The following is a 22671-nucleotide window of genomic DNA, read 5'->3' on the forward strand; positions in this document are numbered from 1 at the left end:
AAAATAACCTCCACACCGACTCACGGTGTGGGGGGGCAAATCTGCAACCCCAGAGCTTCCAACTAGCCAAAATATTTCATGATGACAAGCTGGACAAAAGAGACATAACTTAAACTGAACAAAAGGTCATAGGCAGGGAAACACCCAAAAACTAGCAGAACTTATCTTAAGCTGAAATGGACTGGCCAACAGAGAACTTCCAGGAAAGGACTGAATCCACAGGAAGGAACATTGACAGCTGGCATCAACTACAGCCTAAAGCCCAGTTAAATAACAAGGCCAGGGCACCGATTAGTGAAAGCAGCTGCTAAGTTCCACTTGAAACCACCAGAGGGAGCCCAAGAGCAGAACTCCCAAAAATACCATTCATGACCACAGGATGGAGCCCAAGAACGGAATTCACAACACACGGGATACTCAACTTTTAGATATTTTGCCAATTTCATATCGATGAGACCACTATTCAGTGCCCCATCAATCAATAAATCCAGTTCTAATTTAAATCTCTGGGTTGTGTTCACCTGCAATCTTTCATAAACATAAATATCTGAAAGCTGCGACCGTATCTCACCAATATACTGAGAGGTATCCATCACCACCAAAGCCCCGCCCTGTCGGCTGGCTTTATGGTGATGGATTTATTCCTCCTCAGTATCCCAATCTCTTTCCGTTAAGCAAAGGTCAAATTAGAACGACAAACAGCAGTCTGGATGTGCAGTCTGGACTCCCCTTTAACAGCAGTCTGGATGTGCAGTCTGGAGCCCCCTATAACAGCAGTCTGGATGTGTAGTCTGGAGCCCCCTATAACAGCAGTCTGGATGTGTAGTCTGGAGCCCCCTATAACAGCAGTCTGGATGTGTAGTCTGGAGCCCCCTATAACAGCAGTCTGGATGTGTAGTCTGGAGCCCCCCTATAACAGCAGTGTGGATGTGTAGTCTGGAGCCCCCTATACCAGCAGTCTGGATGTGTAGTTTGGAGCCCCCTATAACATCAGTGTGGATGTGTAGTCTGGAGCCCCCTATAACAGCAGTCTGGATGTGTAGTCTGGAGCCCCCTATAACAGCAGTCTTGATGTGTAGCCTGGAGCCTCCTATAACACAGTCTGGGTGTGTAGTCTGGAGCCCCCGATAACAGCAGTCTGGATGTGTAGTCTGGAGCCCCCCTATAACAGCAGTCTGGATGTGTAGTCTGGAGCCCCCCTATAACAGCAGTCTGGATGTGTAGTCTGGAGCCCCTTATAACAGCAGTCTGGATGTGTAGTCTGGAGCCCCCCTATAACAGCAGTCTGGATGTGTAGTCTGGAGCCCCCTATAACAGCAGTCTGGATGTGTAGTCTGGAGTCTCCTATAACAGCAGTCTGGATGTGTAGTCTGGAGCCCCTATAACAGCAGTCTGCATGTGTAGTCTGGAGCCCCCCTATAACAGCAGTCTGGACCCCCCTTTAACAGCAGTCTGGATGTGCAGTCTGGAGCCCCCTATAACAGCAGTGTGGATGTGTAGTCTGGAGCCCCCCTATGACAGCAGTCTGGATGTGTAGTCTGGAGCCCCCTATAACAGCAGTGTGGATGTGTAGTCTGGAGCCCCCCTATAACAGCAGTCTGGATGTGTAATCTGGAGCCCCCCTATAACAGCAGTCTGGATGTGTAGTCTGGAGCCCCTTATAACAGCACTCTGGATGTGTAGTCTGGAGCCCCCCTAGAACAGCAGTCTGGATGTGTAGTCTGGAGCCCCCCTATAACAGCAGTCTGGATGTGTAGTCTAGAGCCCTCTTTAACAGCAGTCTGGATGTGTGGTCTGGAGCCTCCCTATAACAGCAGTCTGGATGTACAGTCTGGACCCCCCTTTAACAGCAGTCTGGATGTGTAGTCTGGAGCCCCCTTTAACAGCAGTCTGGATGTGTAGTCTGGAGCCCCCCTAGAACAGCAGTCTGGATGTGTAGTCTGGAGCCCCCCTATAACAGCAGTCTGGATGTGTAGTCTGGAGCCTCCCTATAACAGCAGTCTGGATGTGCAGTCTGGACCCCCCTTTAACAGCAGTCTGGATGTGTAGTCTGGAGCCCCCTATAACAGCAGTGTGGATGTGTAGTCTGGAGCCCCGCTATGACAGCAGTGTGGATGTGTAGTCTGGAGCCCCCTATAACAGCAGTCTGGATGTGTAGTCTGGAGCCCCCTATAACAGCACTGTGGATGTGTAGTCTGGAGCCCCCCTAGAACAGCACTCTGGATGTGTAGTCTGGAGCCCCCTATAACAGCAGTCTCGATGTGTAGTCTGGAGCCACCCTATAACAGCAGTCTGGATGTATAGTCTGGAGCCCCCTATAACAGCACTCTGGATGTGTAGTCTGGAGCCCCCCTAGAACAGCAGTCTGGATGTGTAGTCTGGAGCCCCCTATAACAGCACTCTGGATGTATAGTCTGGAGCCCCCTATAACAGCAGTCTGGATGTGTAGTCTGGAGCCCCCTATAACAGCACTGTGGATGTGTAGTCTGGAGCCCCCCTAGAACAGCACTCTGGATGTGTAGTCTGGAGCCCCCTATAACAGCAGTCTGGATGTGTAGTCTGGAGCCCCCTATAACAGCACTCTGGATGTGTAGTCTGGAGCCCCCCTAGAACAGCAGTCTGGATGTATAGTCTGGAGCCCCCTATAACAGCACTCTGGATGTGTAGTCTGGAGCCCCCCTAGAACAGCAGTCTGGATGTGTAGTCTGGAGCCCCCTATATCAGCAGTCTGGATGTGTAGTCTGGAGTCCCCCCTATAACAGCAGTGAGGATGTGTAGTCTGGAGCCCCCCTATAACAGCAGTCTGGATGTGTAGTCTGGAGCCCCCTATAACAGCACTCTGGATGTGTAGTCTGGAGCCCCCTATAACAGCAGTCTTGATGTGTAGTCTGGAGCCCCCTATAACAGCACTCTGGATGTGTAGTCTGGAGCCCCCCTAGAACAGCAGTCTGGATGTGTAGTCTGGAGCCCCCTATATCAGCAGTCTGGATGTGTAGTCTGGAGTCCCCCCTATAACAGCAGTGAGGATGTGTAGTCTGGAGCCCCCCTATAACAGCAGTCTGGATGTGTAGTCTGGAGCCCCCTATAACAGCAGTCTGGATGTGTAATCTGGAGCCCCCTATAACAGCAGTCTTGATGTGTAGTCTGGAGCCCCCTATAACAGGACTCTGGATGTGTAGTCTGGAGCCCCCTATAACAGCAGTCTGCATGTGTAGTCTGGAGCCCCCTGTAACAGCAGTCTGGATGTGTACTCTGGAGCCCCCCTAGAACAGCAGTCTGGATGTGTAGTCTGGAGCCCCCTATAACAGCAGTCTGGAGCCGCCTATAACAGCAGTGTGTATGCAGCGCCTCAGGGTCCTGGTCATTGCAGTAATATTATTCTCCTCTAGGGGGGAGTGATGTTACGTCTGAAGGCAATAAAGGAGATCTTCTTACCAGGTATCACAAACCACACAACACACTTCACACTCCAGACCACCAGGGGGAGCTATGCTCCTATTATTAGGGCACTCCTCACAATTAGGTAAAACTGGTGCAGAAGCTGACTGGGTTTCACCCAGGCAGCACCTGTCAGGCAGACAGCGGGAAAGGAAGAACATCTAAGAGCTGCAGACAGAGTGGGTCCCTGACAGGGGTGGGATCCTGTCAGAGGCCTAGACAGAAGGCCACGGAGCTGCGCCTGCCCGACGTGCGGCAGCATCCTAGGAAAGAGAGATTAGAAGGGAATTGTATTGTGGAGGGTGATAAACGAAGTCATAGCAAAAAGAGAGGAAACCAGAAGGAGTTCTGCCCTGTAATAGGCTGCCTCCTTCTGAGGCGCAGGATCTTGTAGCCGGAATACCGAGGGAGTATCGTCTCCAAGCCGGGCTTCAGAGACCGGCAGGACAGCTAATTCCATATTGGTTGCCCGACCCATACCCAGGAGGCACGGTGGCAACTTGTGGGGGCCGGGGTGTGATAAAGTCCCCGTAAAAAGCCTCAGGCCATCAGTCATACGGGTTTGTCCTATCCATTCCATCAGGGGGACATAGAGAAAGACATAACATCTAGAACACCAACATCAGTTGTGAGGACCTTACCGAGAAGTCAGCAGGGAGGTACTACAACACCCAGGTGCTAGAGGAAGGCTACTGATTTCCACCTGGATAAGGGGACTCTGGATTAGCCTTCAGACCAGCCGGACTCTGCCTACCCTGTGGTCTGGTGCTCTGGACTGTGGATGCTGAAGCCATCAGTAAAGGTAAAGAGACTGCAACCTTGTGTCCTCGTTCTTCACAGCACCTCTCACCATCACCATCTACACTCTGGGAAGCCCTGGGGATACACTTCACCTGTGGGAAGGTATACCATCTAGCTGCCATCATATCACCCCAGCGGACCTCTAAGCAGCGTCGGTCACCCTGACCGAATACCACAGGTGGCGTCACGAACATTATCCCTTTAAAGACCTTTTCCCCATTTACAACGGATGTCCCTAGGGCCACGGACCGGGTCAGCCACCGTGACATCGCCACTGAGAACCGAAGGACTGGGTACCGAGTACCCCGCTGCCCTACTGGGGGCGATCCATGTACTTATGGCACGGAAGTGGGGTGGTGGTGGTGAGGAATGTGGACTTTCATGTCGGAGATGATTATGATTGAAGAATCACGTAAAAAGGTCATATATTAATATTTTTTTTGAGAATCCTGCTCATCTATGTATGTCAGTAGACAGCAAGGACTATTAGGCTTTTGGCTGTCAATGCCATAAAGGCGATGAGGCATAACTGATGTACAAGGTAACGCCAGGCACTTGCATTAAAGAGATTTTCCAGGAATTATTATTTTTTTTACTTTATAGGTTAAAAATAATAAGTGGAAATTTTCTTACCCTGCTCTGCTCAAGGTCTTCATCGCTGCCTCTGGTCTTTGTTTTGACAAGCTGCAGCGGTGACATTGGCAGCACTGCAGCCAATCATTGGCTGCCAATGAAATTCAGAGAGAATCAAAATATTCCGAATTGTAATAAAAAGTGATTAAAACATCAAATATACCGCGAAAAGATATCAATATAAACATCAGCTCCCAGTGCAAAAAGCAAGACTGCGCAACAACAGAAAAATAGAAAAGTTCCGAGTCTCCGAAATTGGCGACACAGGACAAATTTTTTTTACAAAGTTCTGAAACTTTTTCAAACTATTTTAATAAAGAGGTCTGGGGGCACTATTAATTTTATAAAGAGGTCCAGGGGGGGCGCTATTATTTTTATAATAAAGATGCCCGGGGGGGGGGCACTATTATTTTTATAAAGAGGCCTGGGGGCACTATTATTTTTATAAAGATGCCCAGGAGGGGCACTATTATTGTTATAAAGAGGCCTGGGGGGGCATTATTAATTTTATAAAGAGGCCCGGGGCAGGGGGGCAGTTTTATTTTTAGAAACAGGCCTGGGGGGCATTATTATTTTTATAAATAGGCCCAGGAGGGGTTCTATTATTTTTATAAAGAGACCCAGGAGGGGCTCTATTATTTTTGTAAAGAGGCCCGGGAGAGGCACTATTATTTTTATAAAGAGGCCCAGAAGAGGCACTATTATTTTTTATAAAGAGGCCTGGGGGGGCACTATTATTTTCATAATGAGGTCCGGGGGGGCACTATTATTTTTATAAAGAGGCCTGGGGGGGCACTATTATTTTTATAAAGAGGTGGAGGCACCAAGGGTGGCACTATTACTATGTGGAGGCACAGAGGGGACACTATTACTAGTAGAGGCACAGAGGGTGGCACTATTACCTTATAGAGGTACCGAGGGTGGCACTATTACTATGTGGAGACACAGAAGAGCACTATTACTATGTGGAGGCATAGAGGGTGGCACTATTACCTTGTAGAGGTACCGAGGGTGGCACTATTACTATGTGGAGACACAGAAGGGCACTATTACTATGTGGAGGCACAGAGGGTGGCACTATTACTATGTGGAGGCATAGAGGGTGGCACTGTTACTATGTAGAGGCACCGAGGGTGGCACTATTACTATGTGGAGACACAGAAGGGCATTATTACTATGTAGAGGCACAGAGGGTGGCACTATTACTATGTGGAGGCACAGAGGGTGGCACTGTTACTATGTAGAGGCACCGAGCGTGGCACTATTACTAGTAGAGGCACAGAGGGTGGCACTATTACTATGTGGAGACACAGAAGGGCACAATTACTATGTGGAGGCACAGAGGGTGGCACTATGACTATGTAGAGGTACCGATGTTGGCACTATTACTATGTGGAGGCACAGAGGGGGCACTATTACTATGTGGAGGCATAGAGGGTGGCACTGTTACTATGTAGAGGCACCGAGGGTGGCACTATTACTATGTGGAGGCACAGAGGGTGGCACTATTACTACGTGGAGGCATAGAGGGTGGCACTGTTACTATGTAGAGGCACCGAGGGTGGCACTATTACTATGTGGAGACACAGAAGGGCACTATTACTATGTAGAGGCACAGAGGGTGGCACTATTACTATGTGGAGGCACAGAGGGTGGCACTGTTACTATGTAGAGGCACCGAGCGTGGCACTATTACTAGTAGAGGCACAGAGGGTGGCACTATTACTATGTGGAGACACAGAAGGGCACAATTACTATGTGGAGGCACAGAGGGTGGCACTATGACTATGTAGAGGTACCGAGGTTGGCACTATTACTATGTGGAGGCACAGAGGGGGCACTATTACTATGTGGAGGCATAGAGGGTGGCACTATAACTAGTAGAAGCACAGAGGTTGGCACAATTACTAGGTAGAGGCACCGAGGATGCACTATTACTATGTGGAGGCACAGAGGGGGCACTATTCCGATGTAGAGACACAGAGGGGGCACTATTACTATCTGGAGGCACAGAGGGGGCACTATTACTATGTGGAGGCACAGAGGGGGCAGTATTACTATGTGGAGGCACAGAGGGGGCACTATTGCTATGTGGAGACACAGAGGGGGCACTATTACTATGTGGAGGCACAGAGGGGACACTATTACTATGTGGAGGCACAGAGTGGTACTATTGCTATGTGGAGACACAGAGGGAGCACTATTACTATGTGGAGACACAGAGGGGGCACTATTACTTTGTGGAGACACAGAAGGGGCACTATTACTATGTGGAGACACAGAGGGGGCACTATTACTATGTGGAGACACAGAGCGGCACTATTACTTTGTGGAGACACAGAGAGGGCACTATTACTATGGAGACACCGAGGGGGCACTATTACTTTGTGGAGACACAGAGGGAGCACTATTACTATGTGGAGACACAGAGGGGGCACTATTACTATGTGGAGATACAGAGCGGCACTATTACTTTGTGGAGACACAAAGAGGGCACTATTACTATGTGGAGACACAGAGAGGGCATAATTACTTTGTAGAGACACAGAGGGAGCACTATTACTATGTGGAGACACAGAGTGGGCACTATTACTATGTGGAGGCACAGAGGGGGCACTGTTATGATCCTAGTGGCAAGGATCGCAAGTTTGACTAGCTAAGTAACTAAACCGACGACCAGCTCTGGGAAGTGGTATCTGGATTGACCGCAACCTGATCCTATCCGCAAACAACTATAGGCAGCCGTGGAACGTTACCTGAAAATCCTAGACGTCTCTTCACGGCCTGAGAAACTACCTATTCCTAGAGGGAAAGTAAAGTCCTTACTTGCCTCAGAGAAATCACCCCAAAGATATAGAAAAGCCCCCACAAATATTAACGGTGAGTTAAGGGGAAAGCACAAACGCAGAGATGAAATAGATTTAGCAAATGAGGCCCGCTAACACTAGATAGCAGAAAATAGGAAGGGAGCTGTGCGGTCAATAGAAAACCCTAAGCAAAATATCCACGCAGAGATTGCTCGAGCCCCCGCACCAACTAATGGTGCGGGGGAAGCAACTCCCCAGAGCTTACCAGCCGCAAGAACTCACATATTAGCAAGCTGGACTAAACTCATCATACACTGAAATCATATTGCAGACTGATGAGCAAAAAATAATCAAACAGAAACTTAGCTTCTCCAGAAGAGACCGAAAACGAAGATAATCAGGGGAGATCAGAATAGCACTGAATACATCGACAGCCGGCAACAAGTGGAGGTGAAGCAGAGCTAAAAGGGAAACTCCCTAGTGCATAACGAGGCAGCTGATTCAGCCACAGATCCGCAGGATAACAAACAAAGCCACCAGGGGGAGCCCAAAAACAAAACTCACACAATACCACGTGTGACCACAAGAGGGAGCCCGAAAACAGAGTTCACAACAGTACCCCCCCCTTGAGGAGGGGTCACCGAACCCTCATCAAAAACCCCCAGGGCGATCAGGGTGAGCCACATGGAAGGCACGAACCAAATCAGCCGCATGAACATCAGAGGCGACAACCCAGGAATTATCCTCCTGACCATAGCCCTTCCACTTAACCAAATACTGAAGCCTCCGTCTAGAAATACGAGAATCCAAGATCTTCTCCACCACGTATTCCAATTCTCCCTCAACCAGCACAGGGGCAGGAGGCTCAACCGAAGGAACCACAGGCACCACATACCTCCGCAACAACGACCGATGGAACACATTATGAATAGCAAACGATGCTGGGAGGTCCAAACGAAATGACACAGGGTTAAGGACTTCCAAAATCTTATAAGGACCGATAAACCGAGGCTTGAACTTGGGAGAGGAGACCTTCATAGGAACAAAGCGAGAAGACAACCACACCAAGTCCCCAACGCGAAGTCGGGGACCCACACAGCGACAGCGGTTGGCAAAGCACTGAGCCTTCTCTTGTGACAGCTTCAAATTGTCCACCACATGATCCCAAATCTGATGCAACCTATCCACCACAAGATCCACTCCAGGACAGTCAGAAGGCTCCACCTGACCCGAGGAAAAACGAGGATGAAACCCCAAATTACAAAAAAAAGGCGAAACCAAAGTAGCAGAACTAGCCCGATTATTAAGGGCAAATTCGGCCAATGGCAAAAAAGCCACCCAGTCGTCCTGATCAGCAGAAACAAAACATCTTAAATAGGTTTCCAAGGTCTGATTAGTTCGCTCGGTCTGGCCATTCGTCTGAGGATGGAAGGCCGACGAAAAAGACAAATCAATGCCCATCTTAGCACAAAAGGTCCGCCAAAATCTAGACACAAACTGGGATCCTCTGTCGGAAACAATATTCTCAGGGATCCCGTGCAAACGAACCACATTTTGAAAAAACTGCGGAACCAACTCGGAGGAGGAAGGCAACTTAGGCAAGGGCACCAAATGGACCATCTTAGAAAAACGATCACACACCACCCAGATGACAGACATTCTCTGAGAGACAGGGAGATCTGAAATAAAATCCATAGAAATGTGCGTCCAAGGCCTCTTCGGGACAGGCAAAGATAACAGCAAACCACTGGCACGAGAACAGCAAGGCTTAGCCCGAGCACAAATTCCACAAGACTGCACAAAGGAACGCACATCCCGCGACAAGGAAGGCCACCAAAAGGACCTGGCCACCAAATCTCTGGTACCAAATATTCCAGGATGGCCTGCCAACACCGAAGAATGAACCTCGGAAATAACTCTGTTGGTCCATCTATCTGGGACAAACAGTCTCTCCGGTGGACAACGGTCAGGTCTATCCGCCTGAAACTCCTGCAGCACTCGTCGCAAATCTGGGGAGATGGCAGACAAAATCACCCCTTCTCTGAGGATACCAGCCGGCTCAGAATCTCCAGGAGAGTCAGGCACAAAACTCCTAGAAAGAGCATCAGCCTTCACATTCTTCGAACCAGGCAGGTACGAGACCACGAAATCAAAACGAGAGAAAAACAACGACCAACGAGCCTGTCTAGGATTCAGCCGCTTGGCCGACTCGAGATAAATCAGATTTTTGTGATCAGTCAAGACCACCACACGATGCTTAGCTCCCTCGAGCCAATGTCGCCACTCCTCAAATGCCCACTTCATAGCCAACAACTCCCAATTACCGACATCATAATTCCGCTCAGCAGGCGAAAACTTTCTTGAAAAGAAAGCACATGGCTTCATCACAGAGCCATCAGAGCTTCTCTGCGACAAAACAGCCCCCGCTCCAATCTCAGAAGCATCAACCTCGACCTGGAAAGGAAGAGAGACATCTGGCTGACATAAGACCGGAGCCGAGGAAAACCGGCGCTTCAGCTCCCGAAAGGCCTCCACAGCCGCAGGAGACCAATTAGTAACATCAGAACCCTTCTTGGTCAAATCCGTCAAAGGCTTAACAACACCAGAAAAATTAGCGATGAAGCGACGGTAAAAATTAGCAAAACCCAAGAACTTCTGAAGACTCTTAACAGATGTAGGCTGAGTCCAGTCATGAATAGCCTGAACCTTGACTGGGTCCATCTCAATAGTAGAAGGGGAAAAAATGAAACCCAAAAAAGAAACCTTCTGGACTCCAAAAAGACATTTTGAGCCCTTCACAAATAAAGCATTGGCACGCAGGACCTGAAACACCATCCTGACCTGCTTAACATGGGACTCCCAATCATCAGAAAAAAACAGAATATCATCCAGATACACAATCATAAATTTATCCAGATACTCGCGGAAGATGTCGTGCATGAAGGACTGAAAGACAGAAGGAGCGTTAGAAAGTCCAAAAGGCATCACCAAGTACTCGAAATGGCCTTCGGACGTATTAAATGCAGTTTTCCATTCATCACCCTGCTTAATTTGCACAAGGTTATACGCACCACGAAGATCTATCTTGGTGAACCAACTAGACCCTCTAATGCGAGCAAACATCAGATAACAATGGCAAAGGATACTGAAATTTGACCGTGATTTTATTTAGAAGGCGATAATCAATACAAGGTCTCAGGGAACCATCCTTCTTAGCCACAAAAAAGAATCCCGCACCCAGAGGGGAGGAGGGAAGCTAGACAAACAGCAGCTAGACACACGGCAGCAAAAAAAAAAAAAAAAAAATCCTCAAGGCTTCTCTTCTCCTGCTTCTGCCATGCAATTAACACTTTATAGGCCGGCTGTACTGTTATGATCCTAGTGGCAAGGATTGCAAGTTTGACTAGCTAAGTAACTAAACCGACGACCAGCTCTGGGAAGTGGTATCTGGATTGACCGCAACCTGATCCTATCCGCAAACAGCTATAGGCAGCCGTGGAACGTTACCTGAAAATCCTAGACGTCTCTTCACGGCCTGAGAAACTACCTATTCCTAGAGGGAAAGTAAAGTCCTTACTTGCCTCAGAGAAATGACCCCAAAGATATAGAAAAGCCCCCCACAAATATTAGCAACTCCGTACCCCAGAGCTTACCAGCCGCAAGAACTCACATATTAGCAAGCTGGACTAAACTCATCATACACTGAAATCATATTGCAGACTGATGAGCAAAAAATAATCAAACAGAAACTTAGCTTCTCCAGAAGAGACCGAAAACGAAGATAATCAGGGGAGATCAGAATAGCACTGAATACATCGACAGCCGGCAACAAGTGGAGGTGAAGCAGAGCTAAATAGGAAACTCCCTAGTGCATAACGAGGCAGCTGATTCAGCCACAGATCCGCAGGATAACAAACAAAGCCACCAGGGGGAGCCCAAAAACAAAACTCACACAATACCACGTGTGACCACAAGAGGGAGCCCGAAAACAGAGTTCACAACAGGGCACTATTACTATGTGGAGACACAGAGAGGGCACTATTACTATGTGGAGACACAGAGGGGGCACTATTACTATGTGGAGACACAGAGGGGGCACTATTACTATGTGGAGACACAGAGGGGGCACTATTACTATGTGGAGGCACAGAGGGGACACTATTACTATGTGGAGGCACAGAGGGGACACTATTACTATGTGGAGACACAGAGCGGCACTATTACTTTGTGGAGACACAGAGAGGGCACTATTACTATGTGGAGACACAGAGCTGCACTATTACTTTGTGGAGACACAGAGAGGGCACTATTACTATGTGGAGACACAGAGGGGGCACTATTACTTTGTGGAGACACAGAGGGAGCACTATTACTATGTGGAGACACAGAGGGGGCACTATTACTATGTGGAGACACAGAGCGGCACTATTACTTTGTGGAGACACAGAGAGGGCACTATTACTATGTGGAGACACAGAGGGGGCACTATTACTTTGTGGAGATACAGAGGGAGCACTATTACTATGTGGAGACACAGAGGGGGCACTATTACTATGTGGAGGCACAGAGGGGGCACTATTACTATGTGGAGACACAGAGAGGGCACTATTACTATGTGGAGACACAGAGGGGGCACTATTACTATGTGGAGACACAGAGGGGGCACTATTACTATGTGGAGACACAGAGGGGACACTATTACTATGTGGAGGCACAGAGGGGACACTATTACTATGTGGAGACACAGAGCGGCACTATTACTTTGTGGTTACACAGAGAGGGCACTATTACTATGTGGAGACACAGAGGGGACACTATTACTATGTGGAGGCACAGAGGGGACACTATTACTATGTGGAATATAGAAGACCAGGCACACTCTCTAGAATGCAGTGAAGAATTTTAATGTGCAATACATACAGTAGTGTAATGGTAGGCAATAGAACAGGTATGGTGGTGGCACGGCGGTTACCTCATTTGGAGGATCAGAAAGGGTGTGAGAGGGCGTATATGCCTCAGGACACGGTGTCCACCGAGGGGGAACTGGTACTGTGTAGGTCTCAACAAAAAGACTAGTTTACTGTGCAGAGCACGAAGGGAACATTATTACTGTTTAGGGCACTGGGTATAGCGCTCTATGGTTTCTGTAGAGGCGGGGATGTGAGGAGAGGGATGGAAAAGCAGGAAGCCAAAGATGTCTGTGTGTTACAGTTTGCAGAAATTAGTCTACAGAACACCAGTGTAAAACTGATATCTACCATTACATTGTTGTTGTATGGTGGTAATATCAGTCTTTGGTTAATGATCAGTATGGCAGTATTATGATTACAGTACATGCTGGTAATATGTGGTTATGGTCTGACGGTATTATTTGTCTCTTCTGTTGGAATAGTGATGATAATATTGGTCTTGGCACAGTCGTGTTGCTAATGATCATTATACTGGCTGGCATTATTCCATTGCTATGTCGTGCTATTATGTGTTCATAGAATGGCGGTACTATTTATTCATATACAGCGTTTTTTTTTTGTAATATTGGTCTTGCAGTAATTCTTTTTAATTTCCTCCAATGTCAGGCAGAGTCATTTTTTTTATAGAGACCCCCATATGAGAAAAAGGGGGGATGAGGCAAAAGGGGCAGTCTGGCAAAAAAAACAAAACTATTGTGCGGTGTTTCTCACAATTTTATACCTCTTGGAATTTTTTTCTTTGCCAAGTTTTCAGTACAATGAATGGTAAAATGAATGGAGATATTCAAAACTATATAAAAAAAATAAATCATGGAATAAAAGGAGGAAGAAACTAAAGCAGTGAAATGAAATTCTGCGCCGAGGGGAAGCGGTGATATTTGCTACAGAGTTTGCATTAGAACCTGGTAACTTAGAATGGCTATTTATGGAGACCTTTGGCGAGTAAAGGCAGAAAAAAAAATCTAATAAGGAGTTGCTATTTAAGCGATTGCCCAGATACATTTTAGCTGCTTAGTTTGTATTGTATTTGTATTATTTGGATGAGCGTTTGTCAAGTGTCATTATTTAGATAAAGCAAAGCTCACATGATGTTGTACATTTTTTTGCAGGAGATTAAAAAAACATGAGCTCCGCGGCTTAGAAGCTGGAGAGTCAGATGATGCTGACAGCAAAAAAATCCCCCCAGCGCTGGTCGGACCTGCAGCCCCCGGGGCCAACATATGACGAAGCACAGTCGTGCTGTACTGATACATTCCCGTCACATCATCCGTTCCCCGGTTTGGATTCCAGTCTCTCTGTATTCTGTGTTTGACGCCTCCTATATCTGTATTTTTCTTTCTGATTCACAATTAAACGGACGGAGATAAACATATGTCGTCTTGATATAAGAAGATGGACCTGTAAGGTAAGGCCTATCAACTTCAGACTCCATAGAGCGTGGTGTACTGAGGTCACCCTTCTCCATGGCAAGAGCAAAAGGGAATGTTTGTGATGCCGGGGTGTACTTAATTAGCCTCTGCTTCCTGATACTGGTGCAGTTTATATATTACAGTGTTTTAACAGCGCCTCTAATCTGCAGGTATGCTCAACCCTGGTCCACAGCTGTCCCCAGCATAGAGGAGCTATGGACTCCTGCTGGCTTGCTCAGCTGTATGTTTGCGCAGGAGAAAGGGGTGCACAAATCCCCAGGTTATCCTGATTCTGCTACTTTTTTCCTTCTCGTTCTGCGTTGCTTCATTGCACAGATATTCCCTTTTTTTCCCAGAGCGCAGTATGTGAAATCTCTGCTTGTAGACCAAGCATTTCTTCAGAGTCTTCTCTGGAGGCATGCACTGGATGATGCCGCTCCTGCAAATTATGTTATCACACCCACAGGGGCGTGATAACATGGAATGAGTCCTGACTAGTCTGGGGCAACTAACGCCCATCGACTAGTCAAAGCCCTTCATTAGCATAGGAATCAGGGACTTTATAAATGCTTTTTTTTACACCTAGTTTTCACTGTGTAATGTTATACAGGGATGGTCTGGCAGGGAATTTGCTCATACATAGGTGAATGCTGCTGGGTTGGAACATGGGGGACCTGACAGTGCCTCTCTTGATATCCGAGCCAATCACGCACCACATATTATTATTAATTTATAAATGGTCTGTAGATAGTGACATTGATGATGGTGCTGGTAAAAATCTAATTTAGGGGCCATGTTCATATGTGTAAAGGGGTCTATCACTGAATCCCTTCTCAGGCTGTCATCTACTCTCTGCTTCCCTCTTGTTTGTTCAATCTCAAAGTGACACATTAGCAACGCATTTCTGATAAAATCATTAAAGGGGTTGCCCAGGCTCGAGGTTAAAGACTGCAGTCCTTCTGTGTGACTGCAGACTTCTTTTCCAGTGTTGGTAGCGAGACTGGGAGGTCAAGTGACTGCAGTTATGCGACTTGTTTCCATGCAGTCACATGCCAACTAGACGTGCACTCAATTCACTTGCATTGATAAAGGTCGGCATGTCTAGTCGGAATGTGACCGGGTGTGTTTAAATCGTGTATTTGTGGTCACATGACCGCCTTAGAGAATCCTGATAGCATGCCATGCTTTGGTGTTTTGGTGAGCAAGTTTTAAAGAGATCAAGGTGACTATTTGAAAGACCATTGGCAGGACACCAGAGCTTGGATGGATTGTTGGAGTAATAAATCAACAGCTTTATTGGAAAGCAATGGCATTGCTGATTACAGATTCTGCCAAGAGGCAACAGTTTGACATGAGGCAACAAAGGCAATTGCCATTTACAACAATGGTGGGCTTATACGTGTGACATTTCACACCGTCTGCCAATAATCCCTTCATCAATATTCAATACAACACACTGCAAAATCACAGTCCCTCTCTCACTCACCTCCCTCCCTCTCTTCTGTAGGTGGTGGTGCTCTCCTCCACCTTGGACTTAAGAACAAGCAGGAATTAAATTACTTGCTCCTCTATGACCTTCTCTAAAGCTCTAGGGTGGGTAGCTCACCTTTTATAGCTAGCGCTACTCACTCCCACTTGCTAGCTAGCTATGGTGCAGGTGTTTCTCAGCTCTCCTCCTTTTGCCTTTTCACATAGTCTGCATACTTTTAACTTCTACTCACAGGAAACAAGAACCTTTTATACTATCTGCCATGATATCAGGGGATGTGCTCATGGCACTTGTCCCTCATCGACTTCTTACCCAGCCTTCACTATCATCTTCCTGCGTTAATTTTTCAAGTATACAGCATAACCCTGGGTTGTGGTGCTTTTTACTGCAAGGAAAGTTTGTAAAATGGCAAAATGTGTCATACAGGAACTGTGCTATGTACGATAACTGCAACGTATACTGCACATATGGTGATCCATGTGCATCTGGAACCACATGTACTTGTATAAATTAATTTATCCGTACAGGGATCATATAGATTACTAGATCCATGGATCACATTGACTCTGTAAATGAGGTTGACTTGCTTTTATTACCTTTTTATTATTATTACACGTAAACAGATAAGATAAGCAAGTTAATTCCATACGCTCGTGAACATTTTGCTGAATCTTCACAAAACTAAATGGAAATTAATGTTGCTTTTACTGTCACTATCTCCCCAAAAAAGTAATAAAAAGCGATCATAAAACTGTGCAAATGAAAATTCATCTCTTTCTGCCCAAAAAAGCAAACCTTAAAGGGGTTGTCCCGGCTTTTGATAAAGTTTGTAGTCACTCTTAGTGACTGCAGACTTACGAATCCTAACAGCGTGCACAGTGCGCTCTGATACAATTTTCCTTTCGCGGCACCAGGAGTTAGCAGTCATGTCACTGCAAGCATGCAATTTGCATACTCCCAGACACATCCCGACTAGACGTGTCCAGCTTCAATTCACTTGTATCATGTCTAGTCAGCATGTGATAACATATATTGAAGACACAAACTGCACTTATGGATATACATTTTCTTGCTCCCAGCACCAAAGAATCCTGACAGTGTGCACTGTGCGTGATGTGATAATTGATAAGTCTGCACTTCATAAAGTGACTGCAGTCTTCAGTCCCAAGCCTAGACAACCCCTTTAAGGCATTAACAGAAAAACAGCAAGGCTAGGTGTCTTGGAATGCGGGGATAAGAAATGTTTTGAAACGGTTTTTATTGTGCTGAACTTGTGATAATATCATTTAACCACATTCCGCCAATTATATAGGAACTTCTAAAAACAAACTTTCCAGAATTCTAGTGCCGTGCATAAAAACTGACCTTCAGTATTTAGAAATTTAGGATCTCTTTAAAGGGAATGTGCCATCAGATTTTTGCTATGGAACCCAAGAACAACATGATGTAAGGGCAGAGACTTTGATTCCGGCGATGTGTCACTTACTGGGCTACTTGGTGTAGTTTTGATAGAATCCAAGTTTTCTCTGCTGTAGATGTCGCAATAAATTCTGAGCTGTGCATAACCCAACCCACATCCCTGATTTGCAGCTTCCTGTGTACACTGTACTTTGACAGCAAGCTGCCAATCACTGCGTGGTTGCATAAATTAGCTCGACTAACCTACACGTGACACTTAGGGTACCGTCTCACAGTGGCACTTTGGTCGCTACGACGGCACGATCCGTGACGTTCCAGCGATATACTTACGATCTCGCTGTGTCTGACACGTAGCAGCGATCAGGGACCCCGCTGAGAATCGTACGTCGTAGCAGATCGTTTGAAACTTTCTTTCGTCGTCAAGTGTCCCGCTGTGGCGGCATGATTGCATCGTGTAACAAAGGTGTGCACGATATTGTATACGATGTGCGCACAGTAACCAACGGCTTCTACATCGCAAATACGTCATGAAATTATCGCTCCAGCGCCGTGCATTGCGAAGTGTGACCGCAGTCTACGACGCTGGAGCGATAATGGAGCGACGCTGGAGCGTCACAGATCGTGCCGTCATAGCGACCAAAGTGCCACTGTGAGACAGTACCCTTAGTTCTGCGTTGATAATCTCCTGCTGATAAAACACTGATTGTATTAAAACTAAAGAACACAGCCTAGTACGTGACACATCGTTGGAATTGGGGTCTCTGCCCTTACATCGTGCTACTTTCAGATTACAGAGCAAAAACCTGCTGCTAAATTCCCTTTAATTAGATAAATACTGTATGTTTACTCAATTAGCAACATGTATAAGGAGAAATTGGGGACATCTAAGACATGTCGAAGAACAACTGTAAAAAACCCCAAAATAACAGTTTTTAGCCATGGTTTTGCTAAACTTGGACTAATGGCAAGTGTGCATTTGGCCATTATTTCTCTCTACTAACTTTTTTACCTTTTTTTTTTCTCTAGGAGTTCAGTTTCTGATATGCAACCCACCATGAGAGCCTCTTTGCCAAGAATATTTGTCATTTTGGTGATTCTGATCACAGTGACTATCTCATACTTCCATCGTGCCAACAGAAGACATACAACGACCAGAACAACAAATAATACAGTGATGTGGACTGTGCATCCCAGCGCACGTTTAGGAAACAAGATGGGACAATATGCTGTCCTTTACGCCTTGGCCAAGCTTAATGGTCATCAAGCCTATGTTTTACCCAAAATGCAAAGCGAGCTTGGGAATATTTTTAAGATATCAATGCCTGTTATCCCTCAGGAAGTTGCTGACTCCATCATATGGAAGAAATACACTCTAAAGGATTGGATGTCCCCAGAATATCTAAACATCTCTGGACAATACGTGAAACTTTTCGGGTCACCATGTTCATGGACCTTCTATCATCACATAAGAGAAGAGATTCTGCGAGAGTTCACTTTCCACGAACGTATCAAAAAGGAGGCTAATTCATTCTTAGAAAAAGTGAAAGGGTCTAAGACTAACGTGACTTATGTTGGGGTTCATGTTCGTAGAGGAGATTATGTAGAGGTGATGCCCAAGAAAAGGAGAGGAGTAGTGGCGGACAAAAATTACCTCCAACAAGCCATGGACTATTTTAGACGAAAGTATCACAACCCTGTCTTTCTGGTGACCAGTAATGGGATGGACTGGTGTAAGAAAAACATTGATCATTCACTAGGTGATGTCCACTTTGCTGGAGATGGTCAAGAAGGGTCTCCTGCCCGTGATTTTGCCCTCTTGGCTCATTGTAACCACACCATCATGACCATTGGGACATTTGGATACTGGGCTGCATATTTGGTTGGGGGTGAAACAATTTACCTAACAAACTTCACATTACCAGATTCTCCTTATCTAAATATTTTTAAGTATTCTGCTGCTTTTCTTCCAGAATGGATTGGTATTCCCGCAGATCTCTCTACACTTTTGGAAAAAGAATAACGATCATAGTAAAATGTGGTAATAACAGGAGCCATAAGTTATGTTTGCAAAGTCCCGAGAGGACTTCTTGGTATCATGGACTCATGATCACTTCTTGGTGTGCTGGTGGTGACAACTCTTGATATATTTCTATGAACGGATGTAGGAATCATTATATCGTCATCCTCGAGCTGCTTTTTAAACGTACAACGCCACGGACACACTGCACCATTAAGTATATTAGAATTACTCTCTAGGGAGGAAAAATAAGCCATTAATATACAATCCAGAAACAGTAGATGCACGGGCATAGGATTTGCAGAGAGAAAAAAAATCCATTTTATTAAACTCGTTTTGGTCTGTTACCGAAATGAATTGTTTTTTAGTACCTCTTAATATATATATTTTTTTAATCTCTGCAACTCCTCTCCCTGGGTAGCTCTTGTTTCTGGATAACATATTATCATTGTTTTACTGTCACGAGGGTGTCATGAAAGACCTGGAGCTAAACAGTCATGTCAGGTAATTAATCGCAGGTCTTCTTTAGAGATGGTGTGATTTGAGTCCCATATTAAATGGATTATGTTTCCTCTGGTGCTGAAGAGGTAATCGACCCTTTCTATGCTGGTCAGAAACATGTAGCTCTATTTCAGCTGCTTCTGATCTGGTCATTACCTCTCCCTATAAAATCTGGTCAGATCTTCTTGTCCCTGTTGGTGAAAAATTTGTCTTCCTGTGTTGTATGCTAAAGCTAAGTTGGAGTAGAGTTGTTGTAGTGTTGTTCTGTGGTTTTCTGTAGTATTTTTGTGTTTATATTCTGGTCCCTGTTTCCATGTAGTTTATTCCTCCCTGTCCCTATCCTCTTGCATATTGTTGGTTAGTGCTCTTGTGTGATAGAGATTTTTGGTTATCCCTGTTTTGTCTTTGTGTCTTGTTTACCTTGCACTTCTGTCCTATGCCTCATGGCGTGAGGGAGGGGACAGATCAGGGTTTAACATGGGCCTTTCTACCTTTAAGAGTACCCTCGGGACAGAGATTTATAGGGTCCCAGCCCCAGGGAAAGTTTGAGGCCCCCCTTCCTTACCAAAGACCGTCACATCGTGACATTTACTGCCTTGAAAAACCTCTAAATCTGATGACAACCAGCATCAGAAGGCTAAAATCCCATGGAAAAGCAGCCCACGCCTGCTGCTAGCTATCCCAGGCAAGCTATTTCTAGTGTTGTGCCTATTTTTGCACTACCAATGTTTGTATTATAATATATATTTTTTATACGCTTTATACAGTCTGATCCTTTACGATACTACATAAGGGAGCAACCCTTCTATCTATTTGCTTTTTAGAATGACTCTCTATATTAATAGCATGGGATGCCAGCTGTCTATGTAATAATTTCTACATCTACATATATAATTGTCTAAGGTCCACTTCCGTCTGTTTGTTTCTCTGTCACGGAAATCCCACGTCACTGATTGGTCGCAGCCGGCTGGGCGTGACCAATCAGCGACAGGCACATTCCGGCCGCGAATTGGCCCCTCCCTACTCCCCTCCAGTCAGTGCCCCCTCCATACTCCCCTCCAGTCAGCGCCCACGGACCAACTTTTTACTATTGATGCTGCCTATGCAGCATCAAGAGTAAAAACATATAATGTTAAAAATAATAATAATAAAAAAAAATTATATTCTCACCTTCCGGCGTCCGCGACAGCCTTTCCCGCTCCTCGCGACGCTCCGGTCCCAAGAATGCATTGCAGCAACGAACCGTGATGACGTAGCGGTATTGCGAGATGATGACGTAGCAGTCTTGTGAGACCGCTACATCATCACGGGTTACTGCCGCAAGGCATTACTGGGAACGGAGCGTCGCGAGGAGCATCGCTAAAGGCCTGGGCTGGATCCGGGGGCTGCCGGAAGGTGAGTATATAACTATTTTTTATTTTACATTTGAAAAAACTGACCGTCACATCCATACATAGACTAAGTGTGAACAGGTGCTAAACCTAGAGTCGCCAACTCCTATACATTCAAGCAAATAAGGTAGCACACTGTAGCGCTGAAACATGCAAACATGAAACATGAAAATTTTACTGCATTACTGCACTAGAAATATGAAAAATGAGAGCGTTTAGCGCATAATAAAGGCCAATTTTATGTGTACCTGGTAGCCACTTTACGGCATCTCTCTTATACCAGGTCCTACGATTTCCTTCCTCACTGAGAATAAATGTCTCCATCTGAATGGGTGCCTATGAAAACCTCTTGTGAGACTACCATTCTCTCTCTGTGGAGGGGTAATGGACCTGCTGTAATTAAAACACCTGTGACTAGGAGGCGGAGTGCTCGGTCAGAAGGCTAAATAATACATTTGAAAAAACTGACCGTCACATCCATACATAGACTAAGTGTGAACAGGTGGTAAACCTAGAGTCGCCAACTCCTATACATTCAAGCAAATAAGGTAGCACACTGTAGCGCTGAAACATGCAAACATGAAACATGAAAATTTAACTGCATTACTGCATTAGAAATATGAAAAATGAGAGCGTTTAGCGCATAAAAAAGGCCAATTTTATGTGTACCTGGTATCCACTTTACGGCATCTCTCTTATACCAGGTCCTACGATTTCCTTCCTCACTGAGAATAAACGTCTCCATCTGAATGGGTGCCTATGAAAACCTCTTGTGAGACTACCATTCTCTCTCTGTGGAGGGGTAATGGACCTGCTGTAATTAAAACACCTGTGACTAGGAGGCGGAGTGCTCGGTCAGAAGGCTAAATAATACATTTGAAAAAACTGACCGTCACATCCATACATAGACTAAGTGTGAACAGGTGCTAAACCTAGAGTCGCCAACTCCTATACATTCAAGCAAATAAGGTAGCACACTGTAGCGCTGAAACATGCAAACATGAAACATGAAAATTTAACTGCATTACTGCACTAGAAATATGAAAAATGAGAGCGTTTAGCGCATAAAAAAGGCCAATTTTATGTGTACCTGGTAGCCACTTTACGGCATCTCTCTTATACCAGGTCCTACGATTTCCTTCCTCACTGAGAATAAACGTCTCCATCTGAATGGGTGCCCATGAAAACCTCTTGTGAGACTACCATTCTCTCTCTGTGGAGGGGTAATGGACCTGCTGTAATTAAAACACCTGTGACTAGGAGGCGGAGTGCTCGGTCAGAAGGCTAAATAATACATTTGAAAAAACTGACCGTCACATCCATACATAGACTAAGGGTGAACAGGTGCTAAACCTAGAGTCGCCAACTCCTATACATTCAAGCAAATAAGGTAGCACACTGTAGCGCTGAAACATGCAAACATGAAAATTTAACTGCATTACTGCACTAGAAATATGAAAAATGAGAGCGTTTAGCGCATAAAAAAGGCCAATTTTATGTGTACCTAGTAGCCACTTTACGGCATCTCTCTTATACCAGGTCCTACGATTTCCTTCCTCACTGAGAATAAACGTCTCCATCTGAATGGGTGCCTATGAAAACCTCTTGTGAGACTACCATTCTCTCTCTGTGGAGGGGTAATGGACCTGCTGTAATTAAAACACCTGTGACTAGGAGGCGGAGTGCTCGGTCAGAAGGCTAAATAATACATTTGAAAAAACTGACCGTCACATCCATACATAGACTAAGTGTGAACAGGTGCTAAACCTAGAGTCGCCAACTGCTATACATTCAAG

General features: G+C 45.8%; 1 protein-coding gene across 1 annotated transcript; it reads left to right on the plus strand.

The window, feature by feature from the left end:
- The first annotated feature begins 13883 nt into the window (after positions 1-13883).
- Positions 13884-20996, plus strand: LOC143768619 (galactoside alpha-(1,2)-fucosyltransferase 2-like). Its single transcript, XM_077257263.1, has 2 exons — positions 13884-14054; positions 17993-20996. Exon 2 carries the CDS (start codon positions 18009-18011, stop codon positions 18984-18986), a length of 978 nt encoding a protein of 325 aa, XP_077113378.1. The 5' UTR covers positions 13884-14054; positions 17993-18008; the 3' UTR covers positions 18987-20996.
- Positions 20997-22671: the final 1675 nt, after the last annotated feature.

Source organism: Ranitomeya variabilis, chromosome 4, assembly GCF_051348905.1.
Source record: "Ranitomeya variabilis isolate aRanVar5 chromosome 4, aRanVar5.hap1, whole genome shotgun sequence".
Classification (NCBI taxonomy): Eukaryota; Metazoa; Chordata; class Amphibia; order Anura; family Dendrobatidae; genus Ranitomeya; species Ranitomeya variabilis.